The following is a 22,984-nucleotide window of genomic DNA, read 5'->3' on the forward strand; positions in this document are numbered from 1 at the left end:
TGCCAGCCCAAACTTACTCTTTTTAAAAACATGGTTTATTTGTATACCATTTGTTATGTACTGAGTTGAATAGGATCCAAACTGTAGCAGTCTGATTGGTCCTAGAACAATAGGATCCAAAAGGCAGCAGTCTGATTGGTCCTAGAACAATAGGATTCAGAATGCAGCAGTCTGATTGGTCCTAGAACAATGCAGCAGTATGATTGGTTGGCAGGAACCACCCAATCCTGCTCCAGATAGAAGTGAATCCACAACCTGATTGGCTTACAGTAGAATTCCAGAATTAGCCAATCATGTGCAGCCCATTGTGTAAATAATGTATATAAAGCAGATACTGTGAGGGGACATTCATTCATTCCTCCTCACCACTATGAGCTGAATAAAGAGCATGAAATCACTTTGCGACTCTGAGTATATTTCACTGGCGACGAGGATGGGATCCCGCTGAGCTGACTGCCACACACAGCACCGCAGCACCGCCAACTGCCGCACCGCTGCCTCGCACCGTGTATCCAGGCTTCAGCTCCGGGGCACAAGGAACTCAGAATGGCAGCCAACAGCAGCTTCTCGCCATTCAACCCAGCATCTGGAGACTGGGAAGCGTACGCCTCCCGTTTCACCTTCCTCCTAGAAGCCAAAGGGGTCACCGACGAAGAAGACGCCAAGAAGAGGGCGATATTCTTCAGCGTCTGCGGAGAGGAGACGTTTGAAATCGCCCGGGCTCTCCTTGCGCCTGAAGACGTCGCTACTGTTCCATACAAAACAATAATGGAACAGCTGAAGGGGCACTTTTCGCCGCAGCCCTCAGTGGTGGCTCGTCGAAATGCCTTCTACGCAAAGCGGCAAGCCCCTGGGGAAACCATAACTGGGTTTGTGACCTCTCTCCGCCAAGCCGCCCGGTTCTGCAACTTCTCAGAGCTGGAGAACATGCTTCGTGACCGCCTCGTCGGTGGCCTGAAGGATGAGAAGCTGCAACGACGCCTCTACGCGAAGAAGGACCTAACGTTCCAGGTCGCTCTGGAGGAGGCCCTGGCAACAGAAGCTGCCGAGAGGTCGACCCAAGAGGCACGGCCGAGCCTGCCATCCCAACCGAGGGTCCACCATGAAGACCTCACCGACGACTCAGGATCCGACAGGGAGGAGGTGCACCGAGTACAGCAGCGCACTCAAGCAGCGCACAGACCACAGCTGCCTCGACGAGAAGGAGGGAACTGCGCAAGCTGCGGGGAGAGTCACGAGAGGAGGACCTGCCGTTTCCGCAACGCAGAGTGCAGGCAGTGCAGAAAATCGGGACACATCGCCCGGGTGTGTCGGGCTCGGCCCACCCGACACCAGGCATCAGATGACCAATCCAAGAGCCCCAGGTCCCGGGGCCCAACGCACCAAGGCAACTCGACGGAGCTCACGGACTTCCAGGTATACCAGTTGCCCCACCCCAACGTAGAGAAAATTTATGTAGAGGTACAGATAGAGGGGGCCCCATGCCGCATGGAGCTTGACACGGGTTCAACTCTATCCATAATCTCGGCAAGGACCTTAAGGAAACTGTGTCCCACTGGGGGTCCCAAACTCAGGCCGGCCCCATTCACCCTCCGGGACTTCCAGAAACGTAAGGTCCCCACAATGGGGGTGGGGACCTTCAGGGTGCAATACCGAGGGCGGACGCGGCAACTGGACTTGCTTGTGGTCAAGGGCCCCTACATTAGCTTACTGGGATTGGCATGGTTTGGACCACTGGGGCTAGCTGTCACCGGGGTGAACCACACTAGCTTACAAGTGGACGTGGACGCCATATGCAAGGAATTTCCAGGGGTTTTCGATGGGAAATTGGGACAGTATACGGGCCCCCCCATTGCGCTACAGCTTGACCCCGCAGTACGACCGGTCAGGCTCAAGGCCCGCCGGGTCCCGTTCGCCTTGAAACCCCGTATAGACGAGGAATTGGACCGACTCGTAGAGCAAGGAGTGCTGGAGCCGGTGCCTAATGCTCCCTGGGAAACCCCAATCGTCACACCCGTCAAGCCTAATGGTTCGGTCCGCATCTGCGCAGACTACAAATGTACCATAAACAAGGCCCTCACGGCCCACGCATACCCAGTGCCAGTGGTCAGCCATGTCCTTGCCACCCTGGCTGGGTCGAAAATTTTTGGCAAGCTGGACTTGGCCCAAGCATATCAACAGCTGCCAGTAGATGAGGCCACAGCAGAGGCACAGACGATTGTGACGCACAGAGGAGCGTTCAGGGTAAAGCGGCTGCAATTCGGTGTCAGCGTGGCACCAGGCATATTCCAGAATATAATGGACTCTCTCCTTAAAGGGATTCCTGGCGTCACCCCCTTCTTCGATGATGTGTTGATTGCCGGCCCCACACCAGAGGAGTTTGAGGACCGCCTCCGCACCGTTCTGCACCGTTTCCAGACGGCGGGTCTCAAGGTGAAACGGGAAAAATGTCTACTAGGAGTGCCTCAGGTGGACTTTCTGGGATTTATGGTGGACGCAGAAGGGGTCCACCCGACTGGGGACAAGGTACGGGCCATTTGTGATGCCCCAGCGCCCAAGAGCAAGACGGAACTTCAGGCCTTCTTGGGACTATTGAACTTTTACCATTCCTTCCTTCCCCACAAGGCGGCGGTAGCGGAGCCCCTACACAGACTCCTGGACAAGCGGGCCCCTTGGGTGTGGGGCCAGCGCCAGGAGGCCGCATTCCAGGCAGTCAAGGACTTGCTTGTCTCAAACTCGGTCTTGGCACACTTCGACGAGAGGCTGCCGGTGGTGCTAGCATGCGACGCCTCACCCTATGGCATTGGAGCTGTCCTGGGGCACCAACTCCCGGATGGAAGAGAGGTACCGGTGGCGTACTTTTCCCAGACACTCAACACAACCGAGCGGAACTACTCGCAAATCGACAAGGAGGGTCTGGCAATCGTAAAGGGAGTAAAAAAATTCCATGATTTCTTGTACGGGCGGCCCTTCACCGTGGTGACTGACCACAAGCCGTTGCTTGGCTTGTTTGCCCCCGAAAAGCAGACCCCCCAAGTGCTGTCTCCTCGCGTCCTCAGGTGGTCAATTTTCCTTGCCAGCTACCAGTATGCACTGATTCACCGACCTGGGAAGGCGATGGGCCATGCGGACGCCCTCAGCAGGCTACCACTACCGGAAACAGGCCCTGACCCAGCACCTGCACAAGAGGTTATGAGCCTGGAGCTGCTTCCCGACCGCCCCATTCAGGCACAAGAAGTTGCACACCATTCCAAGAAAGATAGGGTCATCTCCCGGGTCCTGGACTGGGTGTGGAGGGGATGGCCCAGCAGCAGCCCCGGGCCAGAATTCGCCGGCTACACAACCCGCAAACATGAACTGTCGGCCCACAAGGGGTGCCTGTTATGGGGAAGCAGAGTCGTTGTTCCCCAGCCCCTCTGCAAAAGGGTCCTCACAGCCCTACACGAGACACATCCAGGGGTAGTAAGAATGAAGGCCCTTGCCAGGAGTTATGTGTGGTGGCCGGGGATCGATGGAGAGATAGAGGCCTGGGTCAAACACTGCCAGGCCTGCCAAGAATCCCGCCCAGATCCCCCAAGGGCCCCAGTCCAGTCCTGGGAGTCCGCCCGAGCACCATGGTCACGCCTGCATGTGGATTTCGCTGGCCCCTTTCAGGGGAAAACATTCTTCATAGTGGTGGACTCCTACACCAAATGGCTGGAAGTCGCACTGGTACCGTCCACTTCCACGTCCGCAGCCATCCGGGTACTACGCAGGCTGTTTGCAACCCACGGGCTCCCTGACACTCTCGTCTCAGACAACGGGACTGCATTTACGTCAGGAGAATTCCAAACCTTCACAGCGCAGAACGCCATCCGCCACATCCGTTCGGCGCCGTTCCACCCTGCCACCAATGGCCAAGCAGAACGCATGGTGCGGACCACCAAGGACACCCTTCGCCGCATGACGCAAGGGGACTGGGAGTACCGCCTTGCCACATTCCTTCTAGCACAGCACAGCACCCCCAGCTCAACGACTGGCCGGAGCCCCGCTGAACTACTAATGGGTCGGCGCCTTGCAATCAGATTGGACCGCCTTCACCCCGATAGAGCTCAGGATGAGGTAGTGGTGGGGGAAGGCAGGAACCCCCGGACCTTCGAGGCCCAGGACCCAGTGTACGCAAAGAATTTTGGGGCAGGCCCAGCATGGGTACCCGCCACAATCACCAGGGTCACTGGCCCCGTGTCGTACGAGGTGCTAACGGATGGGGGGCAATGCTGGCGCCGCCACTGCGACCAGATACGGCGACGATTCCCGGGAGAAAACCAGGAGGAGGACAGGTCAGAGGAGTCCCAAGGGAACAGCGGGGCAGTGAGGCCCATAGAGCAGGAGGGGCCAGCAGGAGAGGCAGAATCAGTAAATACAGAGAGGACCCGTGAGGCCGAAAGGACACCGGAACCAGAACCACGACTGAGCGAGCCGGTTGCACCAGACCAAACAGCCGCATCACAGCCAGCATCCTTGGAACACGAGCCAGAACCCGGAGCCCGGACCAGGGAACACCCCAGGCCACAACGCACACGTAGGCCGCCGGCATACCTTGAGGACTATGAATGCGACCTCCCGGGCAGGACTGGAACTTAGAGGGGAGGGGTGTTATGTACTGAGTTGAATAGGATCCAAACTGTAGCAGTCTGATTGGTCCTAGAACAATAGGATCCAAAAGGCAGCAGTCTGATTGGTCCTAGAACAATAGGATTCAGAATGCAGCAGTCTGATTGGTCCTAGAACAATGCAGCAGTATGATTGGTTGGCAGGAACCACCCAATCCTGCTCCAGATAGAAGTGAATCCACAACCTGATTGGCTTACAGTAGAATTCCAGAATTAGCCAATCATGTGCAGCCCATTGTGTAAATAATGTATATAAAGCAGATACTGTGAGGGGACATTTATTCATTCCTCCTCACCACTATGAGCTGAATAAAGAGCATGAAATCACTTTGCGACTCTGAGTATATTTCACCATTTTTAGTGGAAAGGCTCCCATGTGGCAAACAATACAAGTACATAGTGCTGAGAGCAGGATTTGGGGCGCAGGCAGTGGTGGGTAGTCTGTATACCTGAGTCTCTTCTAATTCCTGGATCCATCAAGGACTTGATTGTTGAAATAACCAGGCCAGCTTCTTGACAATGGCCCCCTAAGTATGGGTCAAGGAAGAGGGCAGATGGGGGGGGACCCTCCTCCCTCAATTGGCTGGTAGTTAGAATGACTAAAGCAGAGTTATGTGTGTGAGCTGGGCTAGAAGCAGCAGCAACTGGAGAGACAGAGCCATGCTTGATTTCTGTTTGAATATTCCCTATGTATGGTCCCACAAGTAGCAGCAGCATGCAGTTGCATTACCATAAAGCTGTGGCTGTAGGAAAAACAAGACCGCCTTGGGGTATTAATGCTGTGAGCCCCTCCATCATTGGCTCAGGTTGTATATATGTGTGTAAATAAACCATACTACCATAGAGATGCCACAGTCTCTGCTGTCCCTCATTCTGAGGAAACTGAATCCTGGATAAGCGCCTGGAATCTCACATCGCTCAGAGATTGGGGTGGCATACAACAATATCAATATACAGGAAATATGCAACAAGAATACAGTGCAATTAATACATCAATCAAAACAACACAATAGCAAAGATTTTCAGTGGTCAACGCAAGTAAAATAAAAGAAAGGGGGGGAATAGAGCAGAACGTTTCGCATTTAATCCGGATTTCCTCTTACCACAGAAACTAATTTGTTATACGGCTGCAATCACAGCTGGGGTGGAAGCTCATTAGCAGAACATTTTTGGCAGGCAAGATGTTGTCTCTGTGGTGATGTTTTGCTGGCTGCCATCTATCGCCACACCCCTACCTGTGTTTGCTCCTCAGCTGAGCACAACCCAGCCATTTTGTTTCCAGTGGCCCAAATGATACAAGGGTATTTCCACCAACTACTGCAGGCTGGAAGGCACATTCAAAACTTCAACAAGCCGGTTGGGCAGAGCTATTCTCCCCAAATCTCCACACAACGCGCATGGAGACTGCAACTGCAGAACATACATTGAACTTAAAAAACAAAACAAAAGCCAAATACAGAGGTCTTGTGCAAGACCTCTTATTCACTCTTGTGCAAGCCTTGGGGCAGCAGTGGGCATCTCAGATCCAGGAGCCAAATGAGAGGTAATGTGGTGTAGTGCTTAGTGTTAGGCTAGGATCTGGGAGATCAGGGTTCGAATCCCCCTTGGCGTTGACGTTCACTGGGTGACCTTGGGCTGATCGCTGCCTCTGAGCCTAACCTGCTGTGGGGATTAACCATGAGAGGGAGAAACACGTTAGCTATAGCTGGTAACATTTGCTCTTGCACGCTTCCTATGATTTTATAATTATTTTTTATTTTTAAGTGTGCTGTGCATGCGTGTCTGTAATGGAGAAGAGGAAGTGTAGAGCAGAGAAGGACTGTTTGAGGAGCAAAGTAAAACACAACCCAGAGACATCCTGTCAGACTCCGTCCCCCAGTGCGGATGGCAAGCAGCAGAATAGCAACAAATATCCATGACTGGGGGGGGGGGGGAGAATGCTTGGAAGCTGCCGGGGAGCCTCCTCCCAGTATAGGGCTGGCTGTGCTGCAGGAGGCAAAAAAATAAAAATAAAAAACCCCATTCAGTCCAATGGGAACGCTTTGCCTGTCAGAGCCACACACCAGGGGCCCACACATGACTCATTTGACCCAGGATCACAGCCCCTGCTGCTCGCTGAGCTTGCCAGCACACTGGAGCCTTTCCCAAGTCAGAGCCTCTAAAAGGACGATTACTTGGCTCTAATGTATCAGATTACTTTGTTCTTAGAGTTACATTTTAACTGAGAAAGTTTAACAGCGATGACTTATGGGCTTCTACAATTGGCAGCAGAAAAATGAGGAGAGGAAGTAATGGAAAATAACCACAAGCAAGGCCATTCCACGCTATGCACAATTACTAGGCTCTTTGTCCAAGTTTTTTTTCTTTTTTTTCTTTTTTTTTGGAGGGTGAGGGGGTGGGGTGGGGGATTGTGGAAAATATTTTCCAGATACACAGGCCTGGCCTCACGAAGTACTTATTTATGCCAAGTTTATAAAAAGCAGCTGCAGACGGGACTGAATGGAAGGGTTACACTGCTGTCTGCCTTCCAGAATGTGCTTTGGTTCACACCCTGTCCCAGAGAGCAAAGCTGATTTCTCAAACCTCCGTAAATTTGTGTATACACATGTTTGGGTGCTCAAAATGTGTGTGAGAGAGAGGGGGGGAGGGAGGGAGATTGAGATTGTGAAGGCCCCTGCAGACGGGTCCTTTATTGGAAATGTATTCTGCAACAAGTTCTTAACACAGTAATAGTGCCTTAGTGGTAGATTTATTCTGGTTTGGTTTGATATCCTATGCATCCCCAGTGCTTCCCCATTATTGCTGTCCAGAGGGACTTGAGCACAACAAAAGCAGGACAGAAATAAACAAGAACCTTTGTAGACTAAAAACTTACAGGATTTCAGCAGGAGGTTACAAGAGCTGCACTGATGGGCAGTGAAGCAGTGTGACAACGCCAAAACTTTTGCAGGCACAAGCTCTTTGACAAGTGTGATTGTGTGTGGCCACCCCAATAGCATCATGAGCACAAGTCATCAGGAAAACACAGCAAAAAGGATATATGGAGAAGCTCAAGAACTGTTCTTGTAGAAGAGAACTCATCCAAATATACATATTCAAAGGGTTGTGAAGTTTTTTTGGTATTTTTACAAAACCCTGCTCCAGTGCCTTCAGCACCAGTACGATGCACAGAAATTACGCAGATGAAGCATTCCACCACGGCTTTAATTCCACGCTGGGAAATTTTTCCAATAGGGAGTTAGCAGATTGCTTAACAACTCTGTGCCAAACATCAGAAACAGCATGGTTTCAAACGTGTATCATGAGGTCTGGAAACATGATGTAAGGACACTTCCACAGTGTCTCTGTGTTGCGTGTGGGATTCAATCACTTGCCAGCCAACTGAGGTTGCACAACTAAAGAAGATGTGACGGTCCTGCTGGCCACACCTGCTTCAATAAAACTGGCCATTTTGCAATAAGCAAAGGGATGGGAAAACGCACTTGGAAGCATGGGATAACGATGGCTTGATGCGGCAACATATAACCTTCCGGCAATCAATTAATGCTCAATAAACAGTTGGCATTGTATAACCTCCCCACTGAACTTTGTGCAAAGAAATCAGGATGGCTGCTCAGTAAACAGGTCATCTGGAAGCAACCTAATAAAGCAAGGGGAAAACTAAAGACAAGCACTGTGCCAACTATGATATGATATTCTGCGCTGAACAGAGTGTGCCCTGAATAGTCAAAGATAAACAAGTCACTGTTCCTTACCTTCTCACTGTGTTGCTAAGCCCACATTTTGATCCAGGACATTTAAGACAGAATGAATGGACTTACAGGATCATGACTTTAATACCGAACTTGGGACTGGATTACTCTTTCCTGTTTTTAGTAAAGTTTCTGCAGTTTCCCTCCCTTTGTTTGTACTGCACACTGCAAACGTCTGCTATAGGCCGCAGGCTGTGCCAAGAATCCTTTGGGGTTTATTTTCCATATTTCACTTGGAGTGCAGTTTAAAACATCTATCCTGATTCCTGGCCAGAAGAAGTACAGTATGGCTGCTGTACATGACAGAAGGTGATGTCAGAACAAGAGTCCTTACAGCAGACATTTTCTTTTAAGTTTAGATACCTAAAACGTTATTGTCAAAGAGCAGCAAACCCAGAGCAGATTCCATCAAATTTTGTCCCCAGTAGGCTGGGAGAGAGTGGTGAGGAAGGAGAGAGGGTGGGAAGCAGTCAGTTTGTGTGGGAATATATATTATTGTTTCCAAAGATAAAGCCACCTTTGCTCAAACTAATTAGTCTAATGTTTTAAGGTACCCCAACTAGGTGGGCTGAGGTGCCAAAAATCCTCCATTAGGATTCTAGTCCAGGGCTCTGAGACCCTGGGCCCAAGGCAGCATGCGGATTTGAACCCCTGTGCTTTGGAATCACTCAGAATAACAATGCTGAGAAAGCCGACATTGCATCAGAAATATCGGTCAGGACAATATTTCCTGGCAATTGTTTGAGAAAAGCTTTTCTCAGAACTAATTGCTCCTAAGGGGGTTACATTTACCTGTTTTGGGAGAGGGAGCAAGGATGGATTTTGAACCATTGTTTCCTACAATGAGACACAACGCTGGGAACGGGTCCAAAACTACAACATTTATAATGGATCATCAAACAATTTCCCCCTCTGTCTTCATAAGGTGGTGGATGAAATTATCAATTCGTGAGAGATAAAGTGAGGGGGGTGGGAAGAGTTTTACAGGAAGGAGGGGAAATAATTTATCTAACTGCAAGAGTGCCACATTGCCATCTAGTGGTAGAGGTGTAGAACTCCTGCTTCAACCTCCCTATGGAGTGGTCTCAGGCCTTGATATATCAAGGTTTATATTTCCAGAAAATTTGGGTATTGTCACATATTCTTACATCTCCAGAATGGGAGAGAAGTAACTACTGGATCTGAATGTTGTTACATCTGTAGTCCAACACTTTCACCACTACTAGTTTTATCAAGACAGCCTCACCAGCGGGAACTCCATTTAAATTCTGGGCTTCTTGACTTAGGTTTTTTTCCTTTCAGGAGTGGTAGCAGCCATGGCTACCCATTTTTAATTTTGTTTTAACCCTGTTGCATAATGTTTCCAGTCAGCCTGTAGCACATAATGCAAAGTGAACGAAAGCTAGTGGATATCTGGAGCCCCTTCAAAAGTCTGAATTAAAAAATTCTGTGGTGAACCAAAACTTGCTTTCCATTCTAGTGATTTCCACTCTTCAAGTACTCTCTCTCTCTCTCTCTCTCTCTCTCTCACACACACACACACACACACACACACACATGCCAAATCATCACTTTTGATTTCAGGAGGAAATCTGCTATCCAACCATCACCAGACTGTTCCTCTCCAGCTTCGGACTACAACTCCTCACTGGCTTGGGCTGATGGGAATTATAGTCCAAAACAGCTGGAAGAGATCAGGATGGTGATTGGCATATGGTGCCTTGGATAGCTATGATTTCTTGTTCCACCATGACCTACACAAAGGATGCAGACCAGGTTTTGTGTATACACTTCCTGTCTGCTAAGTTAGCTTACAGCCAGCTCAGTCACCACAGACATCAAATGCAGTGAACTGGCTCAGATTCTTAAAAGAGGAATGTTGCTAACATTCCTTTGTCCCTCATGGTCCTTCATCCTCCCCTCTGACCACTGAAGAAGCTGCATAACTTGTGAAGAAAGACCCTTTGCATGAGTATGCAGCTTCTAGACCTGAGGTAGCTAGTTCTCCAAAACAAGCTAGTTCTCTTTATTTTCTTAAAGCACCATTATGCCCCCACCAAAGCCTTATTCTTAATAAATTATCATAAAAGTGGGTAGTGGGGGGTTCTTGTGTGCATTTTGAATGGACACAAAGGGATATTTCCTCCTCATGTGGCTAGGCTATTTGGCTTCACACTATGTGTGTCTATCAGTAAGGTCAGACAGAGAAAAGAAAGCTACCCTGTGCTCAGGTAAGAGACAGGGGAGAGCTGGATGCTCTGTCTTACTTTGTAAATATTTGCCTTGCACCCTGGGGCTTCACTTTTCCCTGAAGCCGAGGGAATGTAAGGGGCCTGCGGTGGGAGCCTATTTACCCTGCATGACTGGCCTGTCCAGACTGCTAGTTGAGAATTACAGTTACAGTCCATAACATTGTCTCTCCATGTAGGGCAGTTGTGAGGATCCTTTGGCACTCCAGATGTTGCTGGACTCCTATCATCCCTTGCCATTGGCCATGGTTGCTGGGGCTGATGGGAGTTGTAGTTCAGCAACATCTGGAAGGCCAAAGGGTCCCCACACCTGATGTAGAGTTCTGCTGGGCCTGTTACATTACTGTCAGACACAAAAATCCAAGAAGCCTGTGCAATCCAACATCCTGCTTTCCACAGTGCCTAACTTTACTGGTCTTTTAAATAAGATTTCTATTAACTGAGAGCATGACATAACTGCACAAACTATAGGAGGCAGGGCATGTGTGCAATAACCTTTTCCCACTCCTGTTCCCCAGCAGCTGGCATTTATTTTTATTTATTTTTAAATTTGTTTTTATTGAAATATTTTCATGGATAGCAAGGGTACATAAGCCTGTTTTCAACCATAAGAGTCCTTTCTACAGGTCAGTTATTTTCAGTTTTAGATACTGCTGTCATAGACATTGTGAAGTTGTGGAGGAGAGAATCAGGCAAAGAAGAGGTGGGGATAATGATAACTGGCATTTAGAGGCCTGCTACCACTGATACTGGAGGCAATATATAGCCATTGATACCCTTGTCCCTCCCATGTACTTGTGCCACAAGTTCCCTGTTATAATGGGTCATGGTAACATACAATGACCAGGATTTCATTGGGGGTTGGTGTGTGCACTAGCTAGGACATAGTAAGATTGGTTGGCCAGCCCTACATCCCTTGCAGCTAAAACCACCACCAGAACCAGTCACCTGGTGAGGAAGCCACTTCCCAAAGGAATTATATGAGCTGGCACTCAGCAACAATTTGTGATGGAAGATGGAATAACTCAAAATAGTATTGTTTATACTGAACTGCAGCAATCATTGATAGGAACCTACCTGAACCCTCAGATCTTCATCCCAGGTCTCTCTCCAGATCGCTCCTCTGAGGATTATGACAAGGGAGAGGGCCTTTTCCAGTTGCGGTTCCTACCTGTGCCATGCTCTTCCCAGTGGGGTCTGCCTGGCACTTTCACCGACATCTTTTTGGAACCAGGTATAAACTTACCTTTTTCCCCCAGGCCTTTGCTGGGCTGAGTTATGTTTTCTTGTTAGTGTAGAACCAAAGCTTTCTGTTGTTGGGAGGGATTGCTATAAATTTATTAAAAAGTTACATATTTTGTGGCTTTCCTTCCTTTCATGGTACAATGTATTTTTCTTTATGTTTATAAATGCATGTCATTTGGAGACCTTTCTAGGTAACAAGCAAGTAATGAATAACAATATTTTTGCTGATGTTAAAAATATACTGAGACAGAAAGTAGTTGTGAGGAGGAGACAAGTTGATGCGAGTCCACAATACATGCCTTGATAAATGCTGTGCCTTACCCTAACTTGGACTGATACATCTGCAGGGCCAAGTCATTATTAGCTGTAGAGTTCATCTTGGAGGTAGGAGGTGTCAGGAAGAAGCTGGCAGACCATCGAGCTAGTGCTCTCCACTTACTTCAGTGGGAGAACTGCAACATTAGTTTCACAAGGAAAGCCTTCTACCAGCATTGGGGGTGAGCAAAACTTCAGTGTGAGCATAGGATTCCAACTAGTCTCAACTCCTTCACCCACTGCACCCCAACCTCTGTTGCTTTTCTGGCTCTTGTACCAGCAATGCACCACCGCTTGTAGTAGCTAAAGCAACATAACAAAACTAGTTTCCAAAACTTGTTTCCTGCTTGGCAGGGGGTTGGACTCGATGGCCTTGTGGTCTCTTCCAACTCTATGATTCTAGTCGAAACAAAATAAAGAAAATCATTCCAGTTGCACCTTCCAGCTAAGTTTGTTATTGGTATGAGCTTTCGTGTGCATGCACACTTCTTCAGAAACAGAAGTCACCAGACCCTCATATATAGTGAGAGGGTGGGGAGGGGTATTACTCAGAAGGGTGGTGGGAATAGGTGATTGGCTGATAGGTGTGGTAAACCTGTTGATGACTTAACGACTGCAAATGGTCTTACAGGAAAAAGCAAGGGGTGAGATGGCTAAAATCATGTATTTCATGTAAATCATGCTTTATCATGTATAATGAGATAAGAATCCAATGTCTCTATTCAGACCAGGTCTCTCCATGGTTTTAAGTTTGGTAATGTCTGGCGACTTCTGTTTCCGTGTATCTGAAGAAGTGTGCATGCACACGGAAGCTCATACCAATAACAAACTTAGTTGGTCTCTAAGGTGCTACTGGAAGATTTTTTGTTTTGTTTTGTTTTGTTTTGACTACGACAGACCAACACGGCTACCTACCTGCAACTGTAACAAGTGGAAAGAGAGGATGGAAAATTTTCCCGTGGGCAACTGCTGCTTTAGATGCAACCCAATGTGTGTATTTTATTTGGCTGCCTAATGTTAAGTAATGTTAAATAAGCAGAAAAATATTTCATAAAGGAAATATGTATGGACACAGCTGGGTCAAATCAATGATAAAGAATTCTGAAGGGAAACAAGTACATAATGCATGGTCTGAATATTTCCTGGAGAACAAAGTTGTTTAGTATGTAATTCTGTCACTTAAAAAAAATACAGCAAAGTTGTGCATCCTGTAAAATTTGGACAAGGTGCTTGGCAAACAATATAAAAAAATTCAGCCATGGCTTCCTATAAGCTTTGGAATACAAAGCCCTATTACTTGTAAAGAAATGGTCAAGCTGGAAAAGACCACCATAAATATTTTCTCTTACATTTCCGTTCTCTTAAAAAGAAAAAAAATCAGACTGCCTGACATTTCTGCCTATATTAAAAAGAACCAGGAATGGCTTCAAAACAATTTAAAATTGTAAGTAAAACACTTCTGTATGATAAATTTTATATTTGACTTCCTTTAGCAATGTTTTCTTTTGAAATGTTTTAAGGTGTGTGTGTGTGTGTGTGTGTGTGTGTGTGTGTGTGTGTTGTATAAGGTATATATAATATGCTGTATTATATGTACATTCTGTAGTTGACCTCTTTTGTAACATTTTATTTTGAAATCTTTAAGATAATATTTTAGTTTCCTGTTAAGTATGTTGCTTTGAATGCATACTTTATATTTCTTCAGCTGTAAAAAGCTTTGAGATTTTTTCTTAAACATATAAATTGTATAGAAATTAAATGAATATATTATTATATAATAATAATTTGGTAGTGAGGTCCTAATGAGTTAATAGGAAAATGATTCTATGAACCTCTGAGTTGTGCACCCCATAATACATTTTTCTTCTTAGTTATATTTTTCAAGATTGATTACAATAAAACTGCATTTAAAATTATTTAGGATTTCAATATGATTGTTTTGCTTTGTTATTTTACTTGGTGTAAGATCCAAAGAACCAAAAACAAAATAAAGTTAATAAGAGCTATCTGAAACAGTCCTGGGCACTGTACAGAACATGCTGAAATTTGTCACTATCCCTTTGACATTTGAATGAGCACACATACACATGGGAGGGCAGGTACGTCTTTTAATGCCTTAGCTTTGGGTTTTTCAAAAATGAGCACAGGGTTTTTTTATGTTGTAGTAATACATCTTTTATATGTACAATGCTGCAACTGTATCGGTAATAAATGACATTAATGATACTTTTTATAACTCAACATGGTGTATTTATAAAATGAATTTATCAAAATACACTTTGCACTAGATAATAAATAAAGTCCAGCCAAACCAACCCACTCAAAGTTAAAATTAACTTTGTTTGGTTCAAATGTGGTATACAGTTCATGAGTTCTATGCTTACTCCTTTACCCTGCTCTTCCCCCCCAGTGATGCTCATATTTTGGGCTAAGGAAACACTTGTTTTTCCAGCTGAAATTTCTCATTCCACATCATCTTCAGCCAAGCACTGTGCACTTACAATTCTCTGTAAAAGAAAATATTTGAATCATCTTAGAGTAATAAGACTCTCTCTCATCAGGTGAATTACAGAATGAGTTGCAACCTGCAAAATTAAATTTATATTCTCCCTCTTCTGTGAAAATCAACATTAGTAAGAAAACAGCAGGTAAACAGCAAGTGCAGCAAGGATCTAATAAGCTTCCTAATCAAAATACAGTGGTGCCCTGCAAGACGAAAAACTCGCAAGACGAAAAACTCGCTAGACGAAAGGGTTTTGCGTTTTTTGAGTCGTTCCGCAAGACGAATTTCCCTATGGGCTTGCTTCGCAAGACGAAACGTCTTGCGAGTTCTTGCGAGTTTGTTTCCTTTTTCTTAAAGCCGCTAAGCCGTTAATAGCCGCTAAGCCGCTAATAGCTGCTAAGCCGCTAATAGCCGCTAAGCCGCTAATAGCCGTGCTTCGCAAGACAAAAAAACCGCAAGACGAAGAGACTCACGGAACGGATTAATTTCGTCTTGCGAGGCACCACTGTACAGTAATTATAAAAATGAAATTGTGCAATATTTGGCCAAGCGAACATCAACCAAACTTGATGCACCTGGGATCCAGTAATTAAACTTGCATCTATTGCTGCTGTTAATATTTTACTCCGCTTGCTTTAGTTAGCTTGAAATTAACTAAATGAAACAAATACCAAGAAATCTTGGTTATGCAGGTCTCTTATGTTAAGCCAGAATGAAAACACTGAAATAGCCCTTTAGCAGTTATAGTGTGGCCCATTTTCCAAATTCTGATTGCAGCTGCAAGTTCTTAAGAACCCCAGGTCTGATTTGTTTTTATTTGTTTTAAACTCAAGTTTTAGATCTGTCAGAAATGTCTGACGAGCAACAGGCTGTGGGTGAAATCCAGAGGTGTCCATTTGCCAGTGGAAGCAACATCCAGCCATGCTATGGGAGTCCACTTCCTGTCCTCTGCAACCGAGTGCTGCCTAAAATATGCTCAAGAATGTTGGGGGACCCTCCAGAGTAGGTTGGGGGCATGGGGAAGAAAGGGGAAGCCTGCTTGCATGGCATCTAATGTTACCCAGTGGTTTCCAGCAAAGGAACTCATGCACAAATAGGGGTTTTTACTGCTCCTTGTGGTGCTGCAACCACTTTTGGAACGCCTCTCTTTCAGGAATATCTTGTTCAATTCATTCTTCCAGATATGCTCACCTGAACAATATGGTTTGAACCAACCTCCTGAACAGATGGGGCTGTCAAAATGGTATAGGGAAAGTTCTATAGTGAGGAATCCACCACACATGCCACCCTGCCCTTTATACCACCCGTTGTCAGCACTAGTATCAGGTGGCACTGACAATTAAAGCAAGACTGTACCACAGAACAGGGGTAACAAACATGGTGGCCTCCAGGAAGTTGGACTAAAACTGTCATCAGCCCCAACCAGAACAGCAAATGGTCAGATATGATGGGACATGAAGTTAAGGGCAAGCTCTGAACCCCAGTCATTTAGGATTTGGGAGCTGGGTGGGCAACTGCATCATGAACCAATTGAAGTTTACAGACAATCCTCAAAAGCGGCCTTTCACAAAACACATTATCAGAGGACATCTCGGGAGCTAGGAATATATAAAACTGCTAGATCATCTTTTCCCTTTAATTCTGAGTTATATGTGAGTTTGTTCAGACGCAGTAAACCCTTCTTATTAAAGGGAAGCAAATAATTGCTCTTGCACATTGGAAATCTGCTTCAACCCTTTCAACAGGGTTGCATCGAATTGTGCTGTTCCACTCACAGAAGGCTCACTGATTCAATGAAAGCTTCTGTGAATGGAAAGCAGGAGGTAACTAATTCCCCCGCCTCCCTCTGCAACGCACTTCCACGCTGCCCAGGAGATGGCCTGAAGGCAAAACGAGGCCACTAACTTGCTGAAGCTAAGCAGGTCTGGGTCTGGTCAGTGGCTGGATGGGAGACTGCCTGGGAACCACGTGTGCCATCTTGGATTTCATAATGGAAGAAAGGCAGGATAGAAAATAAATTCCCCCCTCCTTCCATTCACAGAGGCATCAAAAGAGTTAACAGAAACACACTTCTGGATATAACCCAGAGTAGCTGCATATAGTAGGAATTAATGTTACGTGATTTGAGAGCTACAGTTGTTCTGACAAGCAGTCCTTGGTCTCAAGGACAGCAAGCAAGCAAGCAGGCAGTAGGCACAATTGCCAGAAATGCTGCTTGCATGAGCTGCTTGAGAAGTCAGAATCGTGCCATAATATGAGACAGGCAAAAACACCACCAGGTGCCTGCTTCTGTTCCCACTGGACTGATTCCCCAGGGCCTTTTAACACCAATTGCCTTGTGGGATGCTAGTTCCTGCTCAAGTGAAGCTGTTTTGTTTCAAGTGCCCATTGTATCTTCTGAGCTGCTTTGAGGACTAGAGTTAAAAATGGGATGTATTTGCACTAAATGAAACAAAACAGAGCCACCACTTGCTCAATTCCAGTTAGAATACCTCCCTAATTTTAAAGCCAAGTCTACCAATGTGATGAATTAGGCACTTGTCTCAGTATCAGCAAAACCACCAAAATCAATTTTAAAGTTGAAATCCTGAGCACACTTTCTTGGGAGCAGCAACGCTGTTAAAAAGCAGTGGGAACAAACATGCACAGGAGCAGGCAAACAATGTTGATTGCAACTACTCCTATTTCAAACTACTAAAAGGAGTGCAAAAAACAGCTTTCCATACCTGGCTAATTGTGGGGAGTTTAGTGAGAAGCATCTGGAACACTGGTGGTGGAAGCGTCTGCTGCAGAACTTGTAGTAACTGCTGCGGTTGTCCACACACAGCAATGGCATTCGTCAAGTGATCAACACCCTTTTCATATTCTCCTGTAAAATACGAAGCATGTTAAATTGGCAATCATTAGCTTTGCACTTTTAGGCTTCATTTGTCACTCATCTTCAGTTAATAGCAAATCTTACTGTATATCCAAGGGAATTTAAGTCAATTTACCAACACTTTATTCCCAGATGCCATTTTTAAATAGAAAATAAAATAGAAATAATTCCTAACTACCCTTCAGATGATATTTGGGTTGTTTGGATGGCTTAGTATCCCAGAACCGAGAAGGATTTCTGGTCAAGGTACTCATTACAACTAGAATATTTTTTTCAAGTAAATAGAGGACAGTAAACCTCCATTTGCTGACTGATAACGAAATACATTATTGACTTGAGACTTTGAGAAAGGCAGAAATGCCCAATTTGACACCATTTCACTGAGTGTCATCTTTTTAAGATAGGGTGGTTGTGATGATAATGTAATCATGGTAGGAAATTTCTGACTTTTAACAAAGCAATTTTAAATATGACTGGTATTTGGCAGCCTGGATCAGGGTAGCCAATATGGCAATGTAGCTCCAGATGTTACTGACTCCAATGCCCATCATCCCTGACCACTGGCTGTGCTTACACGAGTTGCAGTCCACACATCTGGCCAATACGTTGGTGATTCCCGGTCTGGATAGGGTACTAAATCTGTACAGTGGTATCTCTGGTTGCGGATGGGATCCATTCCGGAGCTCCAGTTGGATCCTGAGGTTTCCGCAACCGGAGGGACCACTTCTGCGCATGCAGGCGGCACGGTAGACCACTTCTGCGCATGTGGTGAAACCAAGAAAAATACTTCTGGGTTTGCCACATATGTATCCTGAAGGATACGTAACCGGAGGTGAATATAAGTAGAGGTTCCACTGTACAGTGGTAACTCAGGTTACATACGCTTCAGGTTACATACGCTTCATGTTACAGACTCCGCTAACCCAGAAATAGCTTAAGAACTTTGCTTCAGGATGAGAACAGAAATTGTGCTCCGCCAACGCGGCGGCAGTGGGAGGCCCCATTAGCTAAAGTGGTGCTTCAGGTTAAGAACAGTTTCAGGTTAAGTACGGACCTCTGGAACGAATTAAGTACTTAACCTGAGGTACCACTGTATTAGATTTATATGACATGACAGTTCAGATGTGCTATCTTGTTAAATAATGGCTGTATCCAGATGATGATATCTAGGCTTATTAAGCTGAGATATAAACAAATCTCACTGCCTTACACATAGCCACTTCACATGCATACAAACCAGGAAGTCCTCAGTTAACTATTGTTCCCCATTATGTCCCATTTCAAAAATTAACATTATTTGAACTGTAATATATTTTACTCCCCCATTCCCCCACATTTGTAAAAATTTCAACAACCTTGTGCTAGCAGTTCCTCGCCCAACTGTATCTCTTCAAGGAAGAACTTTTGAACAGCTTCAGCATCTTTTAGATCAGGCAACTGTAATAATGACATTTATGCAATCAGCCGTTTATGTCACAACATCCCGTTCCTCACATATGCTTTTAAATACAGTACTTAAGAGCATTCTAGTAGGGGTTTTTTAAAGTTAGGTTTTTAAACATTGGCAAGATGCCTGAACTCCTGAGATCACCTCCACATCAGCATTTGTTACAGAACTGAGCCACACTGTGAAACTTCTTTCCATGGAAATAATTAATTTAGACATATATCCATGGAAGGGGGACTATGGAAAGTGCTGTCCCCAGCCCCTCAACACTCCCCCCCTCAAAAAAGCAATCTTCTGAGGGTCAGTAATTCTCCTGAATTGCCTATGATTTGGGGAGCAAGGGCGACTGCCAGAAAACACGAAATACACTTTTGGTGAGTGGTGCAGGAAATTATCTGGTTTCAAGTTGACTAACATAGATCAAAAAAGCTGTTAGTACAGACAGCAACCATTTTACGTGTCCAATTATTGCACAATCACGCACATGCTTGTCGCTGCCAACCCAGAAGTGGCCCCAAAATGGGGTGGAATGGGCAGGCTTATGTGTGCTTTGTTGATGCGTGTGGGGGTCAGGAACAGAACCCTTGTGCAAAATGGTCACTGCCTGTATGATAATTTCAAGCCAAAATCCAATTTGAAATGAATTCTGTACACCATGTATAATGTACCACAACTAAAACTGAACTCAAGACAACAGGGTATCAATACCTTTGAAAGTCCTGCTCTTTCTTTGGCGAGTTTCTGCTTCTTCCGTCCTATGAATTAAACACACCGCGCATTTTCAGTTTCTATATTTTGGTAATCTACTGAAAAAAGGATATATTGATCTTTGAATCACAATACTATTTGTACTCCAAACTGACGTGGGGGGAAGAACAATACTTGGACATTTCGTATCTACAAAGGCCTGCATATAGAGAATTATTTATAAGAACTTATGCAAAATTACATCTTATACTGCCTGTAAACACACTTCCTAGGATAAAACTATTTCCCTGAGCTCACTGCAGGCTCTATAGAGCAGGAGGACCACTGCTACCAGGAGTGGAGGTAACATTTTAATAACTGTGAGAAGCCCTACCACCTAGTGGCATAATTAAATACAATGTTGCCTTGAAGCACACTTCTGGGGTGGGGGAGCTATTCTGCCTCAATTTGTCACATGCCCTATAAGAATAGTGACAGAATGGCAGGAATACTGAACAGCTACAGAGAAACAGTTAACATATCACATGTCCCAACAGCACTTGACTGCCCCATCACCCCGAGACAAGTTAACTGCTTCCTATTGCATTATCATGTTCTACTGCAAACCGTACTGGAAGAAAATGTTATCAAGAAGTGAAGACAAAGCACAAAATATTTACATTGTTTGTATAAATCCCTGAAAAAATTCAGCACAGAAAAGCTACCAGCTCAATTCTGAGAACATGTTTCACAATCTGGCACTTAAAACAGTTTCTGTGAGCGTGTGTTTTAAGGAAGAATGATCACGTTAAAGAATGTGAGTTTTTTATTGAAGAGGTGAAATAATGCAGAAGTACGAGAGAACGTTCTGCATTTTGGATAACTCTACATTTTCCTCTTGCATCCATCCTTATCCTGGAAGTTATAACAGCAACAGTACCAGGAGGGTTTGAGAATGCGTAACAGTATGGTAAGTACCTAAGAAGTCAGGTTAACTTTACAAAATTCGTTCTCCCACTCCCTGTGAGCCCACTTCCTCCATCTGGGCTCATTGGAGGCTTCATCAGCTTTCAGGGGGTACTTGTGTAATAGGGGACTTTGAACTCTCTAGGATTCTAAATCACATGGGAAGTCTACATGAGTAGAAAAGGCCGTATATGTTCACTTTGCAACACCTGAAAGGTGACAAACCCAATCACAGCGTGAGAGGGATGAACATGGGACAAAATAACCTAGGTGGTCTTTAGTCATGTTTCCACGCAGGAGGAAAAATCTCAACAGCTTGATTAAGATACTTAAGTTTTTGGAAACCTGTGCAAAACAAAGTATCAAAAATGCAACAAGCTTCTGCACTCCCAGGGACCCTTCTCAAAACACGTGGCAGGAGACACCATGCATATCCACCGCAGAATGCTACAGCCTATCTCAAATTCCAGGATTCATGCCGCAGGGAGAATGTGTTTGCTACACACACACACACACACACACTAGGTTTCTGCGTGCATCCAGTAAAAAACACACACTAGGTGGGTCCTAACAGCGTGTGAAGCGATCCTCATCCAAACACCTGCAGCTTGTGACCTTTGAAATGAAGGCCAGTCTGGCGATGCAAGGGAGCATGGGGAAGAAGGCCGGCCACGACAGAGGCATGCCCAGTTGGGAGGCCTGGTTTTGCTTTGTCCTCGGGGCCACCGCAAAATCCCCGCGCCCGCCCATGGCGAGCAAGGACCCCCCTCCATCGCGCCGCGGAAGGAACCACAGCCTGGGAGGCAGCGGGGCTTCCCCGGAGGGCCACCCTGACAGGCCCGGCCGCCAATGGAGCGGGGGCGGGGCGGGGAGGGGGGCAGGTCGGAGGGGCGACCCAGGGCCGGCTCCGCGCGGGGTGGGGCAGCGGCTGCACGAGGAGGCGGGCGGCCGAGAGCGACTCACGTTCCCGCAGCCGGTTCTTGAAGTTGGGGTCGCTCCTCCTCTTGCGGTCGAAGTAGATGCAGTAGCCGATGAAGAGAGCCCCGCAGAGGCCCGCGGCGATGGCGCTGCTCTTTCCCCCCATCATCCTGCCTGCCGAGCCCGCCTCGTACTTCACAGGCACCTTGGAGCCAGCAGAAGAGGAAGACCCCGCCCACCGCGGCTCCTCTCGCTCACATACACACACGCTCGCTTCGGCGGGCGGAATGCGTCATCAGCCAGCGACCGAGACCCGAGCGCATGGGCAGGAAATCGAGCCGTTTCCCAGCGGCACTGCGCACGCGCGCATCGCTTTCCGCGGGAGCGCGGCGCATGCGTGGTGGGTTCGCGCGGGACTCTTCCTCCCCCCCGCCCCCTTAAACTATGTGGAAGGAGTCACGTCTGTTTTAGCGTCCCCGGGAGTCCGTTTACGCTAAGCGTGTCCCAGGCTAACCTCTGCGTAAGGGTGTCGCGAGCTCGCTGCATTTAACCGCCGCAGAGGCTCTTACGTTGCAGGCATAAAACTGCTAGGATACAGTACCAGCAAATCTTGTGGGATCAGCACTGCTGCAGTTTCCATGCAATATGTTTGATGGCTGGTACAGAAAATTCCACAGTAGTTTCCTGTACAAGATTAGAAGTCAAGCAGGTCGTCTTCAAAGAAACAGATGGCTTAATCAAAGTTTACTTACATTAGACAAATGCCTCTTAAGTTTCGTTAATAATCACTCATTTCCCCTATAACCTGTCTCTGAACTGACCAAAATCATAAATAAATTGTTTACATGTTTCAGCCAGCTCTGGTGGCAACCTGGAAGTCAGTTTGGGTTCATGAACGAAGTCTATCGAAGAAATCTGCTCTGTTACACAACCCACAAAAATCCATGATTAGCATGGCCAAGTTTCTCCTGACTAGATGCTACATGGACCTTTTTGGGATACCCGCTGCAAAGATAATGATATAAATAAAAACTTATCCTTTTCCCTTGTGGGGTACCCAAGAGCCCATATAAAGTCCTTTTGTAGGTTCTCTATCGGTAGGAGAAAATAACAGCGCAACCAGAGAATATTGAGAAGCAAAGCAGCTAGTAAGCCTGATCTTTATTGACTGCTGCAACAGGGTGCTCCCCCACACACAGGAGAGAGGAGGACCCCGAGCCATATGCGCCATTACCCCTGAGCCATTACCTGATTTCATTATCTGGGTTTTGGCCACTCTTTTGTTATTATAACTACCGAATTTTTTGCCCTATAGGACACACTTTTCCCCCTCCAAAAATAAAGGGGAAATGTGTGTGTGTCCTATGGGGTG

At 46.3% G+C, this 22,984-nt stretch overlaps 1 protein-coding gene across 1 annotated transcript; it reads right to left on the bottom strand.

The window, feature by feature from the left end:
• Nucleotides 1-14,301: 14,301 nt before the first annotated feature.
• Nucleotides 14,302-21,898, bottom strand: TOMM20 (translocase of outer mitochondrial membrane 20). Its single transcript, XM_080997820.1, has 5 exons — nt 21,658-21,898; nt 19,750-19,796; nt 18,950-19,031; nt 17,443-17,585; nt 14,302-14,720 (listed from the first exon to the last, which is right to left on the bottom strand). Exons 1-5 carry the CDS (start codon nt 21,779-21,781, stop codon nt 14,676-14,678), a joined length of 441 nt encoding a protein of 146 aa, XP_080853946.1. The 5' UTR covers nt 21,782-21,898; the 3' UTR covers nt 14,302-14,675.
• Nucleotides 21,899-22,984: the final 1,086 nt, after the last annotated feature.

Source organism: Podarcis pityusensis (assembly GCF_964106645.2).
Source record: "Podarcis pityusensis genome assembly, chromosome: 3".
Lineage (NCBI taxonomy): Eukaryota > Metazoa > Chordata > Lepidosauria > Squamata > Lacertidae > Podarcis > Podarcis pityusensis.